Here is a 26,424-nt window from a genome sequence, read left to right as displayed (position 1 = left end):
TATGCTGTATGATGTCTGTGTGCCGTGCTGATGTATGCTGTATGATGTCAGTGTGCTGTGCTGATGTATGCTGTATGATGTCAATGTGCCATGCTGATGTATGCTTTATGATGTCAGTGTGCCATGCTGATGTATGCTGTATGATGTCAGTGTGCTATGCTGATGTATGCTGTATAATGTCAGTGTGCTATGCTGATGTATGCTGTATAATGTCAGTGTGCCATGCTGATGTATGCTGTATAATGTCAGTGTGCCATGCTGATGTATGCTGTATGATGTCAGTGTGCCATGCTGATGTATGCTGTATAATGTCTGTGTGCCATGCTGATGTATGCTGTATAATGTCTGTGTGCCATGCTGATGTATGCTGTATAATGTCAGTGTGCCATGCTGATGTATGCAGTATAATGTCAGTGTGCCATGCTGATGTATGCTGTATAATGTCAGTGTGCCATGCTGATGTATGCTGTATAATGTCAGTGTGCCATGCTGATGTATGCTGTATAATGTCAGTGTGCCATGCTGATGTATGCTGTATAATGTCACATGCTGATGTATGCTGTATAATGTCAGTGTGCCATGCTGATGTATGCTGTATAATGTCAGTGTGCCATGCTGATGTATGCTGTATAATGTCAGTGTGCCATGCTGATGTATGCTGTATAATGTCAGTGTGCCATGCTGATGTACTGTATGCTGTATAATGTCAGTGTGCCATGCTGATGTATGCTGTATAATGTCTATGTGCCATGCTGATGTATGCTGTATAATGTCAGTGTGCCATGCTGATGTATGCTGTATGATGTCAGTGTGCCATGCTGATGTATGCTGTATGATGTCAGTGTGCCATGCTGATGTATGCTGTATAATGTCAGTGTGCCATGCTGAGGTATGCTGTATGATGTCAGTGTGCCATGCTGATGTATGCTGTATGATGTCAGTATGCCATGCTGATGTATGCTGTATAATGTCAGTGTGCCATGCTGATGTATGCTGTATAATGTCAGTGTGCCATGCTGATGTATGCTGTATAATGTCAGTGTGCCATGCTGATGTATGCTGTATGATGTCAGTGTGCCATGCTGATGTATGCTGTATAATGTCAGTGTGCCATACTGATGTATGCTGTATGATGTCAGTGTGCCATGCTGATGTATGCTGTATGATGTCAGTGTGCCATGCTGATGTATGCTGTATAATGTCAGTGTGCCATGCTGATGTATGCTGTATAATGTCAGTGTTCCATGCTGATGTATGCTGTATAATGTCAGTGTGCCATGCTGATGTATGCTGTATGATGTCAGTGTGCCATGCTGATGTATGCTGTATGATGTCAGTGTGCCATGCTGATGTATGCTGTATGATGTCAGTGTGCCATGCTGATGTATGCTGTATGATGTCAGTGTGCCATGCTGATGTATGCTGTATAATGTCAGTGTGCCATGCTGATGTATGCTGTATAATGTCAGTGTGCCATGCTGATGTATGCTGTATAATGTCAGTGTGCCATGCTGATGTATGCTGTATAATGTCAGTGTGCCATGCTGATGTATGCTGTATAATGTCAGTGTGCCATGCTGATGTATGCTGTATAATGTCAGTGTGCCATGCTGATGTATGCTGTATAATGTCAGTGTGCCATGCTGATGTATGCTGTATGATGTCAGTGTGCCATGCTGATGTATGCTGTATAATGTCAGTGTGCCATGCTGATGTATGCTGTATGATGTCAGTGTGCCATGCTGATGTATGCTGTATAATGTCAGTGTGCCATGCTGATGTATGCTGTATAATGTCAGTGTGCCATGCTGATGTATGCTGTATAATGTCAGTGTGCCATGCTGAGGTATGCTGTATGATGTCAGTGTGCTATGCTGATGTATGCTGTATGATGTCTGTGTGCCATGCTGATGTATGCTGTATGATGTCAGTGTGCCATGCTGATGTATGCTGTATGATGTCTGTGTGCCATGCTGATGTATGCTGTATGATGTCAGTGTGCCGTGCTGATGTATGCTGTATGATGTCAATGTGCCGTGCTGATGTATGCTGTATGATGTCAGTGTGCCGTGCTGATGTATGCTGTATAATGTCAGTGTGCCGTGCTGATGTATGCTGTATAATGTCAGTGTGCCATGCTGATGTATGCTGTATAATGTCAGTGTGCCATGCTGATGTATGCAGTATAATGTCAGTGTGCCATGCTGATGTATGCTGTATAATGTCAGTGTGCCATGCTGATGTATGCTGTATAATGTCAGTGTGCCATGCTGATGTATGCTGTATAATGTCAGTGTGCCATGCTGATGTATGCTGTATAATGTCAGTGTGCCATGCTGATGTATGCTGTATAATGTCAGTGTGCCATGCTGATGTATGCTGTATAATGTCACATGCTGATGTATGCTGTATGATGTCAGTGTGCCATGCTGATGTATGCTGTATGATGTCAGTGTGCCATGCTGATGTATGCTGTATAATGTCAGTGTGCCATGCTGATGTATGCTGTATGATGTCAGTGTGCCATGCTGATGTATGCTGTATGATGTCAGTGTGCCATGCTGATGTATGCTGTATAATGTCAGTGTGCCATGCTGATGTATGCTGTATAATGTCAATGTGCCATGCTGATGTATGCTGTATAATGTCAGTGTGCCATGCTGAGGTATGCTGTATGATGTCAGTGTGCTATGCTGATGTATGCTGTATGATGTCAGTGTGCCATGCTGATGTATGCTGTATGATGTCAATGTGCCGTGCTGATGTATGCTGTATGATGTCAGTGTGCCGTGCTGATGTATGCTGTATAATGTCAGTGTGCCGTGCTGATGTATGCTGTATAATGTCAGTGTGCCATGCTGATGTATGCTGTATAATGTCAGTGTGCCATGCTGATGTATGCAGTATAATGTCAGTGTGCCATGCTGATGTATGCTGTATAATGTCAGTGTGCCATGCTGATGTATGCTGTATAATGTCAGTGTGCCATGCTGATGTATGCTGTATAATGTCAGTGTGCCATGCTGATGTATGCTGTATAATGTCAGTGTGCCATGCTGATGTATGCTGTATAATGTCAGTGTGCCATGCTGATGTATGCTGTATAATGTCACATGCTGATGTATGCTGTATGATGTCAGTGTGCCATGCTGATGAATGCTGTATGATGTCAGTGTGCCATGCTGATGTATGCTGTATAATGTCTGTGTGCCATGCTGATGTATGCTGTATAATGTCTGTGTGCCATGCTGATGTATGCTGTGTAATGTCAGTGTGCCATGCTGATGTATGCTGTATAATGTCACATGCTGATGTATGCTGTATAATGTCAGTGTGCCATGCTGATGTATGCTGTATAATGTCAGTGTGCCATGCTGATGTATGCTGTATAATGTCAGTGTGCCATGCTGATGTATGCTGTATAATGTCAGTGTGCCATGCTGATGTATGCTGTATAATGTCAGTGTGCCATGCTGATGTATGCTGTATAATGTCAATGTGCCATGCTGATGTATGCTGTATAATGTCAGTGTGCCATGCTGATGTATGCTGTATGATGTCAGTGTGCCATGCTGATGTATGCTGTATGATGTCAGTGTGCCATGCTGATGTATGCTGTATAATGTCAGTGTGCCATGCTGAGGTATGCTGTATGATGTCAGTGTGCCATGCTGATGTATGCTGTATGATGTCAGTGTGCCATGCTGATGTATGCTGTATAATGTCAGTGTGCCATGCTGATGTATGCTGTATAATGTCAGTGTGCCATGCTGATGTATGCTGTATAATGTCAGTGTGCCATGCTGATGTATGCTGTATGATGTCAGTGTGCCATGCTGATGTATGCAGTATAATGTCAGTGTGCCGTGCTGATGTATACTGTATAATGTCAGTGTGCCGTGCTGATGTATGCTGTATGATGTCAGTGTGCCGTGCTGATGTATGCTGTATGATGTCAGTGTGCCGTGCTGATGTATGCTGTAAGATGTCAGTGTGCCGTGCTGATGTATGCTGTATGATGTCAGTGTGCCGTGCTGATGTATGCTGTATGATGTCAGTGTGCCGTGCTGATGTATGCTGTAAGATGTCAGTGTGCCGTGCTGATGTATGCTGTATGATGTCAGTGTGCCGTGCTGATGTATGCTGTATGATGTCAGTGTGCCGTGCTGATGTATGCTGTATAATGTCAGTGTGCCGTGCTGATGTATGCTGTATAATGTCAGTGTGCCATGCTGATGTATGCTGTATAATGTCAGTGTGCCATGCTGATGTATGCTGTATAATGTCAGTGTGCCATGCTGATGTATGCTGTATAATGTCAGTGTGCCATGCTGATGTATGCTGTATAATGTCAGTGTGCCATGCTGATGTATGCTGTATAATGTCAGTGTGCCATGCTGATGTATGCTGTATAATGTCAGTGTGCCATGCTGATGTATGCTATATAATGTCAGTGTGCCATGCTGATGTATGCTGTATAATGTCAGTGTGCCATGCTGATGTATGCTGTATGATGTCAGTGTGCCATGCTGATGTATGCTGTATGATGTCAGTGTGCCGTGCTGATGTATACTGTATAATGTCAGTGTGCCGTGCTGATGTATGCTGTATGATGTCAGTGTGCCGTGCTGATGTATGCTGTATGATGTCAGTGTGCCGTGCTGATGTATGCTGTATAATGTCAGTGTGCCATGCTGATGTATGCTGTATAATGTCAGTGTGCCATGCTGATGTATGCTGTATAATGTCAGTGTGCCATGCTGATGTATGCTGTATAATGTCAGTGTGCCATGCTGATGTATGCTATATAATGTCAGTGTGCCATGCTGATGTATGCTGTATAATGTCAGTGTGCCATGCTGATGTATGCTGTATGATGTCAGTGTGCCATGCTGATGTATGCTGTATGATGTCAGTGTGCCGTGCTGATGTATACTGTATAATGTCAGTGTGCCGTGCTGATGTATGCTGTATGATGTCAGTGTGCCGTGCTGATGTATGCTGTATGATGTCAGTGTGCCGTGCTGATGTATGCTGTATAATGTCAGTGTGCCGTGCTGATGTATGCTGTATAATGTCAGTGTGCCATGCTGATGTATGCTGTATAATGTCAGTGTGCCATGCTGATGTATGCTGTATAATGTCAGTGTGCCATGCTGATGTATGCTGTATAATGTCAGTGTGCCATGCGGATGTATGCTGTATAATGTCAGTGTGCCATGCTGATGTATGCTGTATAATGTCAGTGTGCCATGCTGATGTATGCTGTATGATGTCAGTGTGCCATGCTGATGTATGCTGTATAATGTCAGTGTGCCATGCTGATGTATGCTGTATAATGTCAGTGTGCCATGCTGATGTATGCTGTATAATGTCAGTGTGCCATGCTGATGTATGCTGTATAATGTCAGTGTGCCATGCTGATGTATGCTGTATAATGTCAGTGTGCCATGCTGATGTATGCTGTATAATGTCAGTGTGCCATGCTGATGTATGCTGTATGATGTCAGTGTGCCATGCTGATGTATGCTGTATAATGTCAGTGTGCCATGCTGATGTATGCTGTATGATGTCAGTGTGCCATGCTGATGTATGCTGTATAATGTCAGTGTTCCATGCTGATGTATGCTGTATGATGTCAGTGTGCCATGCTGATGTATGCTGTAGAGAATAAAGATCACCGTTATGTTTTACTCCTGCCTGATGCTGCAATTTTCCAGGGGGAGGGAAAGAGGTTTTCTGGCAGGGACTGCACCTATCTCTGATAGGCCATGGTGAAATCGAGGTGCTGAACCAAAATGAGAGCTACAGATTCAAAAGCCAGTCCTGTCTATCCCCACTAACACCGACGGACACTCCGTATTCTATAAGCCTAACAGGTGAGCAGCACTACACCGGTAACTAGAACCGGATCTCCCTTAGGGTGGGGGGAAAGGGGGTTACATAAGTATATAGTTTCCTCATATTAAATCAGACACTAGTAGGGTAACTAGTTTTATCTCGGCACGTGTGTGGTCAGACAGAAACCACTTGTGAGTCAAGCAAGAATAATATACATGAGTATTGATAGCACAATACTGTTCCCAAGATCACAGCATATCCCTCCCTCCCCCTCCCCCCCCCCCCCCCCACACACACTTTTCAGTGTTTTTATATTTTTTGGCAACAAATTTTGTATGTGTCATTCGTTTAATTTAAAAAAATAATACGTTTCATTAAAAATATCTTTAGTACTAAGGTTTATTCACCTGACTTTCTCCGGAGGGTATTCAAGTGGGCAGCACAAAGGATTTCCCTGCTCTCTCTTTACCTATGTTTCAATAAACACTGTAGTCATTTTTGAACTGGAGTGCAATATTCAGGAATAACTAATACTGTAACTAGTTGCAATAACCTAGGATTCCCATCATACGCTATAAATGGGAACGTTAAGACCACATTTTAACCTATCAAGGTATTCCAGGAAAGTTTCATTTTGCACACGAGTCCCAAAAACGGAATGTGTGCAATGTCTACAAATAACCCTTACATTGCCATACGTATAACCAGGCGGGAGGTGCATTTAGACTTACCTGCTTCATAGCAGTCTCCCCGATTTTGTCCGAATGCTTCCTGATGCTCTCTAAGAAGTCTTTGAGACCGGACATGGAAATTTCCTTTATCTCCTGGCGCAGCTTGGGAAGATTTTCCCCCATTATCTGGCAAAAACGATACTGGGCAACTTTAGGGAGATAAATGTTTTCTAGCTGTTCCATTGTTTTTAGGGCAGAATAGTATCTGTTGAGGGAAAATGCACAATATAAATAGTCATCAAAAAACAAATCTATACACTCACACTGAAACACACTATATACATATATATATATAAAGATAAAGATCTCTCTCCGGGATCGAAACGTTGGACTTTTTGTGCAAGTATTTGTGTACTTTAATACATTTTTTCATTACTGAACTACTGAGTGCTTTTGTCTCTTTACCTTTCAGGTATTATATGATATATATATATATAAATAAACACGTTTATGTGAAAAAGCAATAGAGTAAGGGGTCTTTAAAAGCGTAATCTGTGATAAGTCTATATATATATACAGTATATATATATTTTTTTTACAAAAGCATAGCTTTTGTGGTTTTTACAACCCTGTCAACCGTTTTCCATCCTTTTTGACCGACAGTGTTTGTGCTGTAGAGGACTTTGTAAACAGGGGCTGTCTTGTGTATACAAGAACATTTGGTAGCTTTTAATATATACACATGTATGTATGTATATTTTTATTTATATAGTGCCAACAATGACAACAGTGCTTCACAAAGTTCCCCATCTAAGTAATAGTATATATTTCCACTTGTATCGTATATCTATAAACCATATGAGATGAAATAACCAACCTTACTTCTGCACAGAACTGACATTCTGGTTAATGGGATCACACTGGCAAGAAGTTAACATAAATAACGTGGTTGCTGGAAGTGGGAATGTGTGGATTTGTGTAAGCCTTAAATTAGAATGTCTTAGACGAGTTTTAGAACTCTTTCATCCAGTTTGTAGAAGAGCAGAGCCACATGGTGTGACCTCTCGGGAGATAATTCCATAGCGGCATTAAAATCATATAAACGCTTTTATTCAAATTATACAAATCAGCTTATCAGAACACTGTTGGTTCATCTGGAAGGTTTTTGAATGCTGTTGCTGGAATCAGAATTAGCATAATCCAACTTAAACCCATTCTTGAGCCCCTTGCTAATTATATATATTTGCAGCTCAAGGCCCTGCCCTTTAAACATCTGTTCTGATGCTGCCTTAAGTCTCTTTAATTTGTAGGTCATTTGCAGGTCAGGATTTATGCTACCACACTTGCATTTGATATTTCAGAATGTATTGCTATGTTTCTATTGGTTTCTAACCTATTTAGATAATAATAGGACGTGTTTCTGAAAGCATTGTTTTTAACAGAATATTTGCACTTTTTAACACAAAATCAAATTGCTTATTCTATCCTTAAAACAGGGCTGCCCTCCTCCCGTTTCCAATTTGCGGGCGTTCTTAAAAGATGCCTGGAGAGAGCAGGTGCAAATGCAAAATGTTGTGGCGCGCATTTATTTCGCATCGGAGCCAGTAAGGTTGGGGTTCAATAGCGACGCGGTGAAGCATATAGGGCGCTCGCATTCAGATACGTGTAAGTTGTATGTTCACCGCGTGTATGGGGGCTTCAGGTGCAGAGTTGTTGAATTGTTGTCTCCTTTAACCCCTAGTTGTACGCAGATCTGGGTCACAGGGCTTCAATAGTCTTCTGGGCCAGGCACCGGGCGCAAAAGCGACAATCCGGCTGTTGGCTTGGATTTCACCCAGACCAGGCCTGCATTACGTGGATGGGCAGGAGATGTTTGCGCTGCATTACGTGGATGGGCAGGAGATGTTTGCGCTGCATTACGTGGATGGGCAGGAGATGTTTGCGCTGCATTACGTGGATGGGCAGGAGATGTTTGCGCTGCATTACGTGGATGGGCAGGAGATGTTTGCGCTGCATTACGTGGATGGGCAGGAGATGTTTGCGCTGCATTACGTGGATGGGCAGGAGATGTTTGCGCTGCATTACGTGGATGGGCAGGAGATGTTTGCGCTGCAAAACGTCTGACTGAGCCACTGATTGAGCCACCTGTGCTGAAGCTGGTATATCTTTAAAACGTGACCTGTTTGGGGGGTCTTGAGGACTGGAGTTGAGCACCCCTGATGTAGCAGATGGTTGAGGGTCTATATGTAGCCCACTGAAATGGCTAATAAAACGTGGCGAGCACTATTGTGCTTTATTGGGCAAGAGAGCATCTAGGTTCTATGTACGACAATACAGTATTGTGTATACACAATAGGCAGGCTATGTGCAAGGAAAACGTGTTCTGAATGTGCTGTCCACTTGTAACTTTTCCTAGTTGCCTTTCCAATAGTTTCTAGCTGTAGCAAGAACACCACAAGAGCCAGCACTTTTTGCTTTCTTACGCATGCCATGTTCTGCCATTATTACGGCTGATCACTCTGCATCAGCGATATGAACAAAAGAGAAGGCGTTCCCCTTTCATTCAGGGTAATGGAGGGATCACGGTCAAGTGGTCAGTGAGACATGTACTGTAACTGTGGTGCAACAATGTCGGTGGCACTTTTAGATGGGCACTAAAAGAGGTCATGTGAATTCTCCCCTAACCAGAGTAGTATGGGTTTACTCTAGTTTATGAACCTTGCCAACTTATTCAGTTTACCTGTCAAACAAAATCCTAGATCGGGAACTAATGAACAAACATAACCAATCAGCACAGTTTGAAAGAGATGCATTAAGACAAAAAAAAAAGCCCCGTTATAATAATTGTTTTCAAAAGGTAAAACTGGTGAAAGTCACTGATGATCTATAGTTCTTTGTGAAGGGCACATACTGTACAAGGGCAATTGTCTTGCTGTTTAAACTGTAAATTCATTTAGAATGTGTTATGATAGATTACGCAGATATTAATGAACTAGGAAGAGATCATTATTTCTACATTCCAACTGTGCTCCCTATGGATCTAATTTATTGCTGCTCCTTAAATTGTTTTAGATGATATAAAATATTAAAGGATAATATTCCATCTCCTGTTATTATATTTTCATTACATTTCATGCTGTTTAACTAAAAATTGTTTTCTTGAACCCCTTCATTAAGCTTTTGACAAATTGCTCTATTAATATGCGACATCTGTTCACGGTCAAGACCATACTGAGAAATACATGGAACCCGAGTATACATTTCCAAGATTTAGACTTGGGCCCATAATTACGAAGCGATTGCTATTCAATAAGATACCAAGCACCAGGACACACCGGTACAGCGTATTCACTTGAATGGATCATAGTTCCAGCGTGAAAAGGAGTAGCACAGCTTAGTAAATATGGGCCGTTGTGTGAACCATTACAAACCTTGGGCAATGCCGCAAAACAAGGCATGAAAGTGTCTGTTTATCAAACGCTCAGACTGTAATATCGGCAGAACCGTGGCGCAGGAAATGGCCCAGGTTTATGAAGGAGAAGACTATCTTTGGTTTCAATGAGCTTTCTTGTAAAATGTTTGGTGCTGTTTTACCACCAGTTTTGCAGCCTGAAGACTTTGATGAATAGACCAACCACACATTATAGAAGTTATGGTGGGTACAAAAGTGACAAAAACCTGCCCCCGTACAGTGTAAAGCAAATACAAATATCACTTGTGAGCACGTACACGTCTCAGGCAGGTTTGCAAACCCTACCTTGCACCATTATCTCTTAGCATACAGTGCTTCCACTGCAGCCAGGGATTCTGGGAAATGACATGCAAATGAGCACACAGTGTCACAGTTACACTGTGTGCTCATTTGCATGTCATTTCCCATAATCCTGGCTGCAGTGGAAGCACTGCATGCTCAGAGATAATAGTGCAAGGTCGGACCTGTCTGAGACATGTCAATGTGCTCACACGTGATATTTGTATTTGATGAATAGACCACTAAGTCAGACATGCATTACTAGATGTAGACGTCTTTAATAAGGTTAAAATGTTTCCATTAGCTAAATTAACATAGAAGAGAAATTCCCAAGGAAGTATCACTAAACAGTGAAATTGGGTTAATTTCCTCAAAGCATTTATTACAAAGCACAGCATTAAACTCACCGTTTTCCATTCATCTGTTCCTTCAGTTTGCTGTACATTTCCAATGCTAAAAAAGAAGAAAATTTAACAAAAATGAGTAAGAAGTACAAATACAATGACACGTGTGCCGGGATTCTCTAAGTGCTGCAAGGCATCTTATAGCATAACACCGCTTAGTAAACATGGGCCATAATATGGCCTATACTTTAAAATTCAACTGGGAAATCGAAATATCTTATTGACTTTATTTTTTGGGATGTTTTTCCACACGTTTTCACACATTTTAATGAAGAGGTCATTCATTTCATCAGCAATATAATCTCCGAGCAGGGATAAATGAATAAAATCATAGTCGTTCTTCAGAAAATAATCGTAGAAAGGTATGGCATTGCACATATCCATACAAATATATACAGTATGTGTAATGAGAGTTAGGCGGCTAATTCTTATTGTAGCAAGATAAGGTGAAATAAGGTACGTGAAGTTGTACAACAGCAGAAATGTTTTATCAACCCATCAGCAAGGCCTTGGATGAATGTAAAGAACTGTGCAATTTCCTATAGCTCACTATGAAATACCTTGTTTGGTAGACACAAATGGAGTTGCCAAGACCACCTGCTTCTTTAACAATACTTAACTACCCGAAAAACAGAAAGAAAAGAAGCTGAATACCAAGATACCCTTAAATCTGATAAAACTATTGACTAGATATCTAAGATCAGCACAGTATATCAAATTATAAGGGTTTACAGCTGGTTCCAGGGACTTGATGCCAGATATAGGAAACCCTTGCTAAGTTGGCAGTTCCACAGACATGGTATTAGACCAGCAACAGACATAGACTTTCATAGTACACTGCTCCAAACTGATACTGTACAATCTGTCAATTCTGCAACTTCTTCTGCACGCTCTAGTTTTTTTAGACAGGACCACTCAAAGTACCTGAGTACTCAAAGTTCAAGCAATAAACCTCCACTCTCAAATCGCAAAAACAAATTTACTATAACACCCTTATCAAATCACTGTCACCTCATCCATGCCAACTGTAAACAATCTGGTACAACCCTTCCCAACCCTCTTGCCTAAGCCACCCAACCCCTCCCAGCCATGGACTTTGCCTCCTACTTCTCACCAAAAATTAACAACATCCATGCTTCTTTCACCACCGCAGCCCCCCCTCCCCTCTCCATCCACCACCCCCACCCACTCCTTACCCTCCTTCTGCCAAACCTCTGATGATGATCTCCTCTCAATCATCAAACCCTCTCACCCCATCACATCCCCTTCTGACCATATTCCACACTCCACCCTCCCTCCTCTCCTCCCACTCCTCCCCTATCTCTCCTCCTTCTTCAACCTCTCCATATATCCACACTCCTTCAAAACTGCAGTAGTCATCCCTCTCCTCAAAAAAATATCTCGACCCTGCCCTAACCTCAAACTTTTGCCCTATCTCACTCCTCTCATATGTCTCCAAACTCCTTGAGCATATCGTTCACAACCAACTCTCCACCTTCATTCACACCCATTCCATCCTTCTCATTGCCCAGTCTGGTTTCCTTCCCTCACACTCTACTGAAATTGCCCTCCTCACCATCCACAACTTTCTCTCCCAAGCTCGCCACTCCAAACCCTCCTCCATCCTCATCCTCCTTTACCGCTCTTCAGCCTTTGACACCGTTGATCACCTCACTCTCATCTTGGCATCACTGAAACCGCCCTCTCTTGGCTCTCGTCCTATCTCTACCGCTGCTCCTACTCTGTCATCTTCAACAATTCATCCTCTCCGACAACAATTCATCCTCTCCGACCACCAGCCTCCAATTGGGCATGCTCTAAGGCTCCGTCCTTGGTCCTCTCCTCTTTTCTACACTGCCCCCCTCTTTGACCTCATCTCCTCCCATGGATTCAACGTCCATTTGTTTGCAGACAACATCCAAATCTATTTCTCCTTCCAACTATTCTCACCTGAATTTTCCACCAATATCCCTGCCTGCCTTTCTGCCATTTTCACTTGGATGCCCTTCCACTTCCTACAAAATCCCTCCTCTCTCTCCCCCTTCCCTCCTCTCTCTCCCCCTTTCCCTCCTCTCTCCCCCTTCCTTCCTCTCTCTCCCCCCTTCTCTCTCTCCCCCCCCTCTCTCTCCCCCCCTCTCTCCCCCTCTTCCACCTCTCTCTCCCCCCTTCCACCTCTCTCCGCTCCCCCTTCCACCTCTCCCGCTCTCCCCCCTTCCACCTCTCTGCTCCCCCCCCTTCCACCTCTCTCTGCTCCCCCCTTCACCTCTCTCCGCTCCCCTTCCACCTCTCTCCACTCTCCCCCCCTTTGCCCCTCTCTCTGCTCCCCCTCCCCCTTCCACCTCTCCCGCTCTCCCCCCTTCCACCTCTCTGCTCCCCCCTTCCACCTCTCTCCGCTCCCCCCTTCACCTCTCTCCGCTCCCCCTTCCACCTCTCTCCGCCCCTTTGCCCCTCTCCACTCCCCCTCCCCCTTCCACCTCTCTCTCAGCTCTCCCCCCCCCTTCCACCTCTCTCTGCTCTCCCCCCTTCCACCTCTCTCTGCCCCCACTTCCACCTCCCTCCGCTCTCTTCCCTTCCACCTCTCTCCGCTCTGTCCACTCAGCCTATACTGCCTCTCTCTCCCCATTGATCAGAGCAGGGGGTATGTGACCCTGCTCTGAGCTCCAAAGTCAAACTCTCTTGTCTCCCCAAGCACCAAGCTTGGGAGAGCTTACGTGCCCGCGCACGAGCGCGCCGCGTGAGCGGGGACGGGAGGATGAAGATTGCTAGAAGTAAACTCAGGCAGGTCAGCGCTAGCGTGGATGCAGCCTAAGTTGGGTAACATTTCTGGTGACTCCAATGATCTAATATTATTCACCACAGATGTTTCAAGTTTGTACACAAATATCTCACATAGTGAAGGGATATATGCTATCAAACCATTATCGTTAACCATCCGAGCCCATCAGGAAGCCCCCTATGCGTTTTTACTCTCGCTCATTGATGTTATTCTCCACAAAAATGACTTGTGCTTTGAACAAAACTTTTTTCTGCCGCTCTGTGAAACAGCATCGGGGTCAAATGCGACCCACGCTTATGTCAATATTTACATAAATATGTATGAATAGACATTCTTCATCATAACACTTTTTAGAGCACACTAGATTTTATGGGCCTTATTGTATAAAATGTGACAGTGTGCGATCCTGTATTACCACAAGTCCTGGGGCTTCCCATACGATAGTGCCGGCCCTGCGATATCAAACTTTAAAGAATAAGGTGGGGGTTATCCATTAAAGATCAGTAGCGCCAATCAAGAGCTAATGTACAGAAACTACAATTTAAGTCAATGGGAGATTCCGTGCAGTAGTGCCCTAATTGGTTTCCCCAAGTCCTAATGACGATCCCTGCTGGGACCGAAACAGGTAGGAAGAAACCTATTCTTCAACTTCTTGAGTGCCCGCTGCCTTCCTACCACTGAACTAATTGCCACAACCACATTAACGGATAACCCGCTATGTCCACTACATAGGTACTATTGACCAATTACATCTTTCCATTGATGGTCTCAATATCATTGCTAAGCGCTTTACGCTTGCCTATAGTGAATTGGTAATTATTTATCTTGATGTGACAGTATACGTGACTGATAGGGGTTTACAAACATGTATGTTTCAGAACACACTCTTGCATGTAAAAAGCTTTCATGCAGTACTATTAATGAAGGGATTGCCCTATTCCTAGTTAGTTAGGGCACTCAGGATTACAAGCTTTAATCAAGCACTTGTAGCAATGGAAAAGGGTTTTGAAAGCAAGTGGTTATTATAAGACTGAAGTCAAAACTGCTATTGATAAAGCCCTTTGGCTACACGCCAGGATTTGCTTAAACACCTGAAAAGAAATCAATGTAGATCAGTTTTGCTTTACAAGCACCTGTATAACTGCCTCTAGCTTCACTAAAAAGTCAGTTCTTAAACACTGGCACATTCTGAGCACTGACCCAATCCTGGAAATTATTTAATTATTTATAAAATGTGTTACCAGGAAGTAATACATTGAGAGTTACCTCTCGTTTTTAAATAGGTCCTGGGCACAGAGTTATGATGACAGATACATGGTTACAAATACACAGTTACATAGTGAGCAAGGTTATACATTATATACAAATGCAAATAGGAGCTCCACATCCTGTTTTGTTTCAAGAGAGGATCTAACTTAAGACATGTATTGGTCAAAACTGACACATATGATTTAAGTACTGCTGGTAACAAAACATGGCTGACAGTGAAACCATGTAGAATTTGTGGTGACAACTGCGCTCAAATGCTTGATCACATTAATAGTGGAAAATGGACTCAGGCTAATAGGACATAACCATCTCTGTGGGGCCAAATGATCCCTGAGGTAGGGGCGGGATGTTCCCCCTCCAAAAGATTTGAAAAGTACTCACATACTGCGCAGATCCAAATTCCTGCAAGACATGCAGCCGAGTAGATGCGGACAACTGTAGAAGAAAGGGGAGAACTGGCGCACAATCCAATGAAGTGGGTCCCAGGGAGACAAAAATAATAGTTTATTGGTAAAACAGCATCCAACAAACGGAGGAGAGCAACCTCCTACGCGTTTCATGTACGGTTGTACACTTTATACTCCTTGATAAAGTGTACAACCGTACATGAAACGCGTAGGAGGTTGCTCTCCTCCGTTTGTTGGATGCTGTTTTACCAATAAACTATTATTTTTGTCTACCCTGGGACCCACTTCATTGGATTGTGCGCCAGTTCTCCCCTTTCTATGACAGTGAAACCAGGAAGGTGCTTTGTTTAATAATACAATTACTGGTTACAAAATTGAAATTGTACATAGATTAAAATACTACAGCAAGTGTGTTGTTTATATCAATGGTCCCCAACCCAAGCCCTCAAGAACATGAATAGGTTAGGTTTTAAGGATATCCCTACTTCAGCACAGATGACTCAATCAAACTGATTGAGCCACCTGTGTTTAAGCAGAGATATCTTTAATACCTGACCTGGTGGGGGTTCTTGAGGACTGGAGTTGGGGACCACTGGTCTATAACATCAAATGCCCATGTGACTTGTACATTGGCAAGAGTAAAACGATGCTGAGGAAATGCATTTCACAACATCGCACTGCTGTGAAGCAGGCACTACTTACTGTAGCACACTGCCATTGGAGAAACTCATGAAAAAGTCCATAGCCAAGCATTTTGCCGAATTCATACATCAGATACCCACACTGACTTCATGCCTAGACCCAAAAGAAATGGTGATTGAGACAGACTACTCCTGCAGCGCGAGGCATGGTGGATCTGTAATCTAGACGCGTTGGCACCACATGGTCTGAACAAGGACTTTACATTGTCCTGCTTCCTTTGAAACTGAACGTTTTGTAAACTGCTCCACTTAGAGAGGCGAAAAACATTTATGTTATCACCGGATGTCTACACCACACCAGGGGGTTCATCAAATATGTGAACCGAGTTGGTAGCCACTTGTCCCCACATTGTTTGGTATCTCATGGGAGGGCTGCAGACAAAGCTGGATTTACTATTGTGAAATAGTTATGACAGTCTAGTAATACCTTGACACTTTGTATGAAGTGGAATCATTAGATAATTGGAATGCTTATGAGCAGTAGCGGATTATTGTCCCTAGATCAGACTATATATGTGAAGGCCACCTGTTTGTACCTTAGACACCGTACCTTTGGAACATATTTGACTAAAATTTGCTAATAGTAATGGCAATATGTTTATTTTGTGTTGTATCAATACTAAAATATTTTATTTTTGTTTACATATGCTGTTTATTAACTTCTCTGAGAGCTTTGTATTCGCATATACTTTTATTACCTTTTTCTTGCTCTCACTTGTCCAGTGTTTTTTTTAACCTCCTTTTGGTTAAGAAACCCTAAAATTATATTGAGAAATTCTGCGGACCCCCAACCCTCTCTAATAGCGTATCTGAGTTCAGATGCATTGTAAGGAACCCCAACCCTCTCTATTTGCGCACCTGAGATCAGATGCATTGTAAGGAACCCCAACCCTCTCTAATAGCGCGTCTGAGATCAGATGCATTGTAAGGAACCCCAACCCTTTCTAATAGAACACCTGGGATCAGATGCATTGTAAGGAACCCCCAACCCTCTCTAATAGCACCTCTGAGATCAGATGCATTGTAAGGAGCCCCAACCCTCTCTAATAGCGCATCTCAGATCAGATGCATTGTAAGGAAACCCAACCCTCTCTAATAACGCGTCTGGGATCAGATGCATTGTAAGGAACCCCAACCCTCTCTAATAGAACACCTGAGATCAGATGCATTGTAAGGAACCCCAACCCCCTCTAATAGCGCGTTTGAGATCAGATGCATTGTAAGGGACCCCAACCATCTCTAATAGCGCACCTGAGATCAGATGCATTGTAAGGAACATCCAACCCTCTCTAATAGCGCATCTCAGATCAGATGCATTGTAAGGAACCCCAACCCTCTCTAATAGCGCGTCTGAGATCAGATGCATTGTAAGGAACCCCAACCCTCTCTAATAGCACATCTGAGATCAGATGCATTCTAAGGAGCCCCAACCCTCTGTAATAGCGTGTCTGAGATCAGATGCATTGTAAGGAACCCCAACCCCTCTCCAACATCGTGTCTGAGATAAGATGCATTGTAAGGAACCCCAACCCTCTCTAATAGCGTGTATGAGATCAGATGCATTGTAAGAAATCCCAACCCTCTCTAATAGCGCGTCTGGGATCAGATGCATTCTAAGGAGCCCCAACCCTCTCTAATAGTGTGTCTGAGATCAGATGCATTGTAAGGAACAGAAAACGCAAGGGATGAGGGAGTGTGTCCTAGATTTGACCAATGGTGTTCTGCAGCAGCTTCAGATGATGAACTGCCTGGTAGCCAAGCTAGAGCTGGTGGGGAAGAAATACGGGAAGGGGGGGAAGGAGACAAAGAAGGGGCTGATGGTGTACTAATATAAAACACCTTTAATAAATGACACATAAAAAAGCCCCCCTGAGGGCGTACTCACACTCTGTACTGCCACTCAGGGCACATAAAGGTATCTTTACAGCCAATGCTGTCCGGTGTGCATCTCCTCCGTCTCTGGCAGTCTCTGACGGTCCCCACAAGCGGCCGCTGGGGTTCTCGTGCAGCTTGACTGGAGTCGGCGTCTGGCGTGACGATCAACCGGGAACGGATTGCCTCCTCCTCCTCTTCCACTCAACGCTTTTTGCAAGATAGGGTTAACTTGCTTCGTCGAGCATTGTAAGGAACCCCAACCATCTCTAATAGCGCGTCTGAGATCAGATGCATTGTAAGGAACCCCAGCCCTCTCTAATTGCGAGTATGAGATCCAATGCATTGTAAGGAACCCCAACCCTCTCTAATAGTGTCTGAGATAAGATGCATTGCAAGGAACCCCAACCCTCTCTAATTGCCAGTCTGAGATTAGATGCATTGCATGGAACCCCAACCCTCTCTAATAGCATGTCTGAGATCAGATGAATTGTAAGGAACCCCAACCCTCTCTAATAATGAGTCTGAGATCAGATGCATTGAAAGGAGCCCCAACCCTCTCTAATAGTGTCTGAGATTAGATGCATTGCAAGGAACCCCAACCCTCTCTAATAGCATGTCTGAGATCAGATGAATTGTAAGGAACTCCAACCCTCTCTAATAATGAGTCTGAGATTAGATACATTGCAAGGAACCCCATTCGTTGTATTGAACCGAAATCTGTGAGATGTAGGGGTTTGGTAAGGAACCCCAACCCTCTCTAATAGCGTGTCTGAGATCAGATGCATTGTAAGGAACCCCAACCCTCTCTAATAATGAGTCTGAGATCAGATGCATTGTAAGGAACCCCAACCCTCTCTAATAATGAGTCTGAGATCAGATGCATTGTAAGGAACCCCAACCCTCTCTAATAATGAGTCTGAGATCAGATGCATTGTAAGGAACCCCAACCCTCTCTAATAATGAGTCTGAGATCAGATGCATTGTAAGGAACCCCAACCCTCTCTAATAATGAGTCTGAGATCAGATGCATTGCAAAGAACCCCATTCGTTGTATTGAAACGAAATCCGTGAGATGTGGGGGTTTGGTAAACACCCTTTGTATGGAAAAGTTACACTGTTATATAGAACTGTTATCCTTGTATTCGTCTCGGTGCGCCAGGTGGGAAGGGCCGATGCGCGGTACGGACTGATCCGAAAGAGAGAAGTTCAGGGCGGCACCAATTTTGGAGGAGGAGTTACATAACACACATATGATAATGGCATGTTTCAAACTATGCGTAAGTGAGCACCATTTTCGAACCTTTCACTATCGTTAAAAAAAAGGCCAAGGCTGGGATGTAATAAGTAGTGAAGTATGGGAACCAGTCCCGTATCCGGTGCTCTAAGTACTGTGACAGAGTCACTGACTCAGTAGGCTGGAACAGGGAATTGAGAGTCGCTGCAGCCAGTACGCAGGGCGTTAATCTCCTCAGAGAGAGAGTGCAGCAGCGGAAAACTGATTAATCAGGGGCTGGCCTCATCTGTGAAACAAGTGCCTTAAAAGACACAGGAAGCTGCTATACAGAGAGAGTGCTTTACTCCACAGAGAGAGGGGAAGTGAAAGCTCTCCCAGCCGGGGAGAGTCTGGCTGTATTGGACCCTAGGACTGAGAGAAGCAGGCCTGCGGGGTCCAGCTGGGAATCACACCAAGGAAAAGACCAGGACTGACAGATAAGAGACAAACACTTTATTTGTTCTGTGCAGAGACTGTTACTTTGTTCCAGAAACCAGGGCATGTTTTGGGCTGACAACCAGCTTAGCTGGTGGCCCCGTTAGTAAGGGCCACCACAAAGGTCAGTTAGTTTCCCTGACAGGGATAGGATTTTATTTCATTATTTTTGTGTTTTGCCTTAAAGGGGCAATAGCCCCAATGTTTTGGTTGCTGTTTGGTGGCAAATAAACCACTAAAGTTAAAACTTAACACAGCGTCTAGCGTCTTACTGATCCTGCTGCGAGGCCGTCCTGCCACAGTACCCAAAAAGAAGATGACTATGCTTCACATGAAGAGCATGAAAATAATCAATGGGGCTCATTCACTAAACATCGATAAGTGGCTTAATGCACATTACATGCCCTCAAATCGCGATACTGCCTGTTTTGCTATTCACTAAACTCTGATAACAGGGCAGTATCGCGCTCTAACGGCTTTTTATCGAGCTTTAACACTGACAAAACAAAGTCGTACGAGAAGCCAAAAAAAGCCCCAAATCGCTTTTTTTTTGCCAGAAACTGCTATTCTAAGCGGTGATAAGCATACTGTACTTTAAAAACTTGCAATATTTTGATGCCTACTAAAGATATTGCAAGAAGCATAAAAGCATATTTGTTATTTTTAAAGCACAGGATTGATACCGAGGCCGGCGGGGACCCACCGGAGGAACCCCCAGGGGTCTGCGGGTCCCCCCTCCCCCCTTCCCCCAGAGACCCAGGGGTCCCGCAGGCCTCCGGTATCAATCTGTGCAGCAAAAATAAAATTGAAGCCAGTTTCATTATCTTAGCGGCTAATGAAAGGTAATAAAAGGGTTAAATAGCAGGCACTGCTTTGTTGTTGGTACAGGGGGTGGGTGTAGCTTGTACTTGCCCTAGGGTGGGTGTTTAGGCCTTGAGGAGGGTGGCAGTAGAAGTTAACCCCTTCATTACCTTAGCGGTTACAACCGCTAAGTTAATGAAGGGGGTAACCCCTCGCAATACCCTCCTGCAAGGCCTAAACACCACCCTGGGGTAACTACCTTCCCCCACCCCCTGTACCAACAACAGGAAAGGCTAAAAGTGCTATTAACCAAACATGGCTAATAGAGCATTTCCCCATCCAAAAATAACATTACAGTGCAATACATTAAAATAAATACAACCCCCGCTCCCCCCGAACCCCAACATATACAGTACTGTAATGGGCAAAATGACTATTATCCAGATATGGATAATAGTGCATTTGACCATTAAAAATAAAACCAGCAAACATAAAGTGAATAAAAGTTCTACTTACCCCTGCCAGGATGAAGGCCGTCCTCATCTTCCTCCCGTCCTCTCCATCCTCCGTGGGCAGGAACATTACAATAAAATAAAAAAACTAATGGCCACTAACCCCTTAATCACCTTAGTTGTTAGTAATTACAATAGTAATTAAGGGGTTAACCCACCTCCCCCGCTACCCACCCGGGAGGCCTAACCACCCTCACATTTATCATATAATATGGGCATGCTTTGCCACTATGGCAGTCAATGGGTAACCTAAAAATAAAACATTTTTTTTAAAGGATGTGACATCATCCCTTTAAGAGATGTCAAATCCTTTTTTAAAAAAATGGAAGCTGTCACATGGTTTACTACAACTCATCAGATTGGGGCTGTACCATGTGATGCCTCACATGGTATATCTCCCAATCCGATTTGGTGCAGTAACATGTGATGGCTGCCATTTTGTTTTTGGTGACATCATCTTAAAAGGAGGTAAGCAGAGCCTTCTTGATTGGCTGGCTTCCCTCCCTTTTGATGACGTCGCATCCTTAAAAAAGAATCTGTCACATGGTACACCATCCAATCAGAATGGGGGTGTATCATTTGACACTCAAATGTGACATCCCAGGCCTTATATAAGACCTGTCCCGTCTCATTTGAGCATAAGAAGACGACGAGACAACATCTGCCCATTGAATTACAAGTAAAGAAAACAAAAGAAAAGAATGAGGTAAGAAGAAAAGAATGAAGAACTAACCATGGAGACGTCTCTTCATTCAAGATGTCATCACGGACTTCTTTGCATCGGATGTTGAGGAGCATTGCGTCGAGGGTCAAGAGTTGGTGCTCTCGTAGGACGGGGGTGAAGACATCAATGGTAAGAAAATCATTGATTGTATTTTATTTCATTGTGTATTTTTTTTTGAGGTTGCCCATTGACAGCCAATGTGTTTATCTATGCCCCTTTTGGTCTGTAGATAAATACAGTGACAGGCAATGCATTTTTTGGCAAATGCTTGTTACTATTTAATTGTTTTGTTTTGTATTTTTGGTTCTTGTTTTTATTGAATTTTTGTGTAGTTTTGGTGCTTGGTTTGTTTAATTATTGTGTCGTTTTGGTGCTTGGTTTGTTTAATAATTGTGTAGTTTTGGTGCTTGGTTTATTTAATTGTTATGTAGTTGTGGTGCTTGGTTTATTTGATTATTGTGTAGTGTAGTGCTTGGTTTATTTATTGTGTAGTTTGGGTGCTTGGTTTATTTAATTATTGTATAGTTTTGGTGCTTGGGTTATTTAAGTTGTGTAGTTTTTGTGCTTGATTTATTTCATTGTTGTGTAGTTTTGGTGTTTGGTTTGATTTACTTGTTGTGTCTTTTTGGTGTTTGTTTGATTTAATTATTGTGGTTTTGGAGCTTGGTTTATTTAATTGTTGTGTCGTTTTGGTGCTTGGTTTGATTTAATTTTTTCTGGAGAGGAGAACACGGATCATCCAGCGAGCACCTACTCCTGCAGTCTCTATTCTAATTCTATTTATCTTCAGGAGGGCTTTCACCAAAAGATACATACATACATACATACATACATACATACAGACCTGGTTTAGTCTGCCCCTATGCCCAGGAACATTTGGTTGCCTTGGCTCTTAACAGCTGCATATCATTTTTATTTTGGTCTGGAAAATGTCACAAGTTAAGGAATCCGGTTTTCTACAAATATTATTATTTTTGGTACTATTTTAGATTTTAGATTCCTTGTTCATTTTGCACTTTTGCTAAATTGTTAATAGCCTTTAAAATATCAGCACATATTCACTAAGCAGTGCTAAGACACCGTCTGGCAATGGTTTCCATGGCTGTTTTTCATGCCCTGGAGCCTGAAGTATGCAGTCTGAGGCCATCTGAACAAGTAATTTAAGGAGTGTAATGTCTCCCACTGGCTGCCTTGTCTTATCCTACAAAAATGGTGGTACTGGGGAAAAAGCTAAAGGAAAAGAATGAGATGGCATGAAACATGGTGCTGGGAAACCAACTGGGTGTAAGATGAAAGGGTGGACCTGGGCCCACCAGTGCATGTCAGTTTCTCCCTGTTCAATGCGTTTTAAAGGGTAGTTCTACCTGTATTACTGTTTATAACCTCCTTTTTTTTAAATTCTGTTTAGAAAGCAGGGGGTTCCCGGAGCTGAAATGCTTGTTTACTATTGATTGTTATTTTTTTCTATTTGTTTTTATTGTTTGGATTCAATTGTTTGGAATTTCGATGGCTTGTTTTTAGTAGATTTCAGGATTGGTTAGCGTTTTTAATGAATTAATTGTTTTCTTGGCTAGTGGTTTTATTTATTTAATTGATTTGTTGGCTACTGATTTTATTTCTTTAATTGATTGGTTGGATAGATGTTTGTTTATTTATTTGTATTCTTAGGTTTTGGAATAAGTTAATTGGAATTATTTTGCTGTTTTTGTGATAGATTAATGTAATTGATGTGTAGTTGAGGCTTTTTAGTTCTTTTATTGCTGGGATGTTTAGGTGCTTGTGTATTTCTTTGATTATTGTGTATTTTTGGTCTTAATTATTTTTATTAGGTTGACCATTGAGTGATATAGTGGCTTATCATGCCCATATTATATGGGTATGATATACTACTGTACCAATCAATGGGTACAGGTGGGTATAGTGGGTCCGGGGTAGGTGCTTAGGCCTCCCAGGTGGATAGCGGGGGATGGGGGTTAACCCGTTAATTACTATAGCGGTCATTAACCGCTAAGGTGATTAAGGGGTTAGGGGCCATTAGATTATATTTTTCCATGTATTCTTGCTGTCATCAGAGGACATGGACGTGAAGTATGGTCATGAGGATGCCCTTCATGATGGCAGGGGTAAGTAGACATTTTATATACTTTATTAATGCTGGCTGGCTAATGTTTGATTTTATAATGGGCAAATGCACTATTATCCATATCTGGATAATAGTAATTTTGCCCATTACTGTACTGTATGTGTTTGGGTGGTTTGTTGGGGGTAGAGGAGGTCGGTAGTAGGGTTGCTGTGTTTTAAATTATTTATTGTGGGTAGCGAGGATGGGTGAAGGTGGCATTTGGCCCTTGGTGGGTGTTTATACCTACCGGGAGGGTAGCGGGAGGGGTTAACCCTTTCATTACCTTAGTGCTATTAACCGCTACGGTAATGAAGGGGTTAACTGACGAAATAGCAGTGAACATCGTTGCCAAACCCATACTGGATGGCTAGTACTTCAGTTTAAAAGTATAAAGATGGTTATTTTAACACACCAAAATTAGGCGTTACATGAAAAAAAGAAAAATGTTTTACGATTGTTATACCATAGTAATACTAATAGTACAAAAACCACACAAAACCCCAGCAAGCTCTTTTTGGGAACCCCTGAGCCCCCACAAAATATATATGTATATAAGTGTCAAAAAGGAGTGCTATTGAGCGTGGCATATGTATACAACAAGCGACAGAGAAGCCCAATGCTACATCCAATATGACAAAAATACCCAGTAAAATACTTATATATTCTCTTGAAAAGGGGTCATTTAGTTTAACCCTTTGGCCAAAGCATTGTTAGCCTGTGAGCTGCGACAAGGCAGACACCTGTTCGCATGTCCTAACACTACCAGATAAAATACTAATATACCTCTATTAGGATTAAAATAAAATAGTACAAAATGCTTTTAGACATTTGTATTCTGCTAATTATAGGATCTAGCTGAAAAAATAGGAAATACTACCCTCTGCTGTAAAGAACAAAAAAAGTAACCTACGATATAAATTGAAGTGCTCACATTTATTCAGCACCTCTTATCATTACTATTTGTCAGTTTTATTTTCATATAATTTTCAAAAACCAATATATGGGAAACTGATTAAGGAAATGTTGAAAGTGGGTATCAAACATTTTCTGATGAACCTTTCAGTCAATTTTTTTTCCCCACTGGCACAGAAGTAGGAAAAAATATTATTACATAATTACATAGTTGCATAGTAGATCAGATTGAAAAAAGACATATGTCCATCAAGTTCAACCTATCCTAAATTTAGACGACAGATACTTTATCCTATAGTTGTACTTACAGTATATTGATCCAGAGGAAGGCAAACAAAAAACCCCAGTGAAATATCATCCAATGAAGTCTCATAAGGGGGAAAATAAATTCCTTCTCGACTCCAATATTGACCATCAGATTTCTCCCTGGATCACCATCCTTCCCATGTTTACTTATTTTCTATATCCCTATATACCCTCCCTTTCTAAAAAGACGTCTTACCTTTTTTTGAACAAATCTATTGTATCTGCCATCAGTCCCCATGGGTAATGCATTCCACATTGTAACTGCCCTTACTGTAAAGAACCCTTTCCTTTGTTGCTGGTGAAATCTCCTTTTCTCCAACCTTAAGGGATGGCCCTGTCATTTACACTGCGCTTGGGATGAACAGTTATTTTGAAAGCTCCTTGTATTGTCCCAGAATATATTTTTATATAGTTACCATATCCCTTCTTAGACGCCTCTTTTCTGATGTAATTAAATCTAATTTCTTTTTGACATAAATATATACAGTGTTCGACAAACCTATACATTTGCTCGCCCCGGGCGAGTGGATTTAACCCCCGGGCGAGTAAATATTGGCCCAAGCAGCACACGTTTGGTACTAGGTGGCAAGTAGATTTTTTTGTGTGGCGAGTAGATTTTTGGGGGATTTGTCAACCACTGAATATATATATTCATGATGTGGTGGGTGTAGTATTTTGAACTTGTTGGGAATGTGTGTGTTAATCTAATTTAGCTAGCCTCTCTTCATAAATCAGATTATCCCTCCCCTTTATTAATTTGGTGGCTCGTCTCTGCACTTTTTCTAGTTCCATAATGTCGTTTTTTTTTGAGTGGTGCCCAAAATTGTACTCCATATTCAAGGTGTAGTCTTTGGCCGCGCATATAGTGCCCGCGACGGGCGACGCCACCCGTTGCCGCTAGCAAAAGTTATATTTTGCTTTGCGGCGGCGTCGCTGGCTTTCTGGCATTTGATTGGTTCAGGGGCTGTCACATGAGGCGACAGCCCTTGAAAAATCAAATATTGCCAGCTTCCAAATTTGGCGACGCGACGTCGCTCCGTCGCATTGTCGCTGTCGCGCTTACTATAAGCGCACGCGGCGCCAATGTATTTGTTTTGGGGCGACGTCGCATCGCCGTCGCCCGTCGCGGGCACTATACGCACGGCCTTACTAATGCTTTGTAAAGGGACACAATTATGTTTACTTCCCTTCCATCCATTGTCCGTTTAATGCAAGATAAGATCTAGCTTGCCTTAGCAGCTACTGCATGACTTTGGGCACTATTGCTAAGCTTGCTGTCTACAACCACTCTTAAATCCTTCTCCATCAAGGATTCACCTAATTTTCCCCCATTTAATTTGTTATTATGATAGTATTCTTACAAAGGAACACCCTTACTGACGCATTTCAACTTACTAAATTTATTTATGTATGTCACAAGTAATTTTCCTTTAATCCCTTAGTAACTATGTGCAGATTAAACATTATGCACAATTTCTAAATAATAAAGATCAAAATAGTAAAGAATAAAAAGTTTAATATAGTGTACTCCTTGGTTAATTCGTGTTCATGACTGTGATACAGTAAACAGGAAAAAGTGTATGTAGTCACAGCAGTCAATTGTCTGTTATACAGTATACTGTATGAACATTATTTATTTTGACC

The 26,424-nt window shown here is 42.5% G+C and overlaps 1 protein-coding gene across 6 annotated transcripts in view; it reads right to left on the bottom strand.

Annotated features, from left to right (window-relative positions):
- EXOC6 (exocyst complex component 6) overlaps positions 1-26,424 on the bottom strand; it is a 291,045-nt gene that overhangs the window by 195,766 nt on the left and 68,855 nt on the right. For all 6 annotated transcript variants that reach the window (XM_075612778.1, XM_075612772.1, XM_075612774.1 and 3 more), the window contains exons 5-6: positions 10,671-10,716; positions 6,573-6,777 (exon numbers count right to left, since the gene is read on the bottom strand). In XM_075612778.1, coding sequence (XP_075468893.1) covers positions 6,573-6,777; positions 10,671-10,716 — 251 coding nt within the window. The remainder of the gene's footprint in view (positions 1-6,572; positions 6,778-10,670; positions 10,717-26,424) is intronic.

This window comes from Ascaphus truei, chromosome 8 (assembly GCF_040206685.1).
Source record: "Ascaphus truei isolate aAscTru1 chromosome 8, aAscTru1.hap1, whole genome shotgun sequence".
NCBI lineage: Eukaryota > Metazoa > Chordata > Amphibia > Anura > Ascaphidae > Ascaphus > Ascaphus truei.
This window is presented reverse-complemented; position numbering and strand designations above follow the sequence as displayed.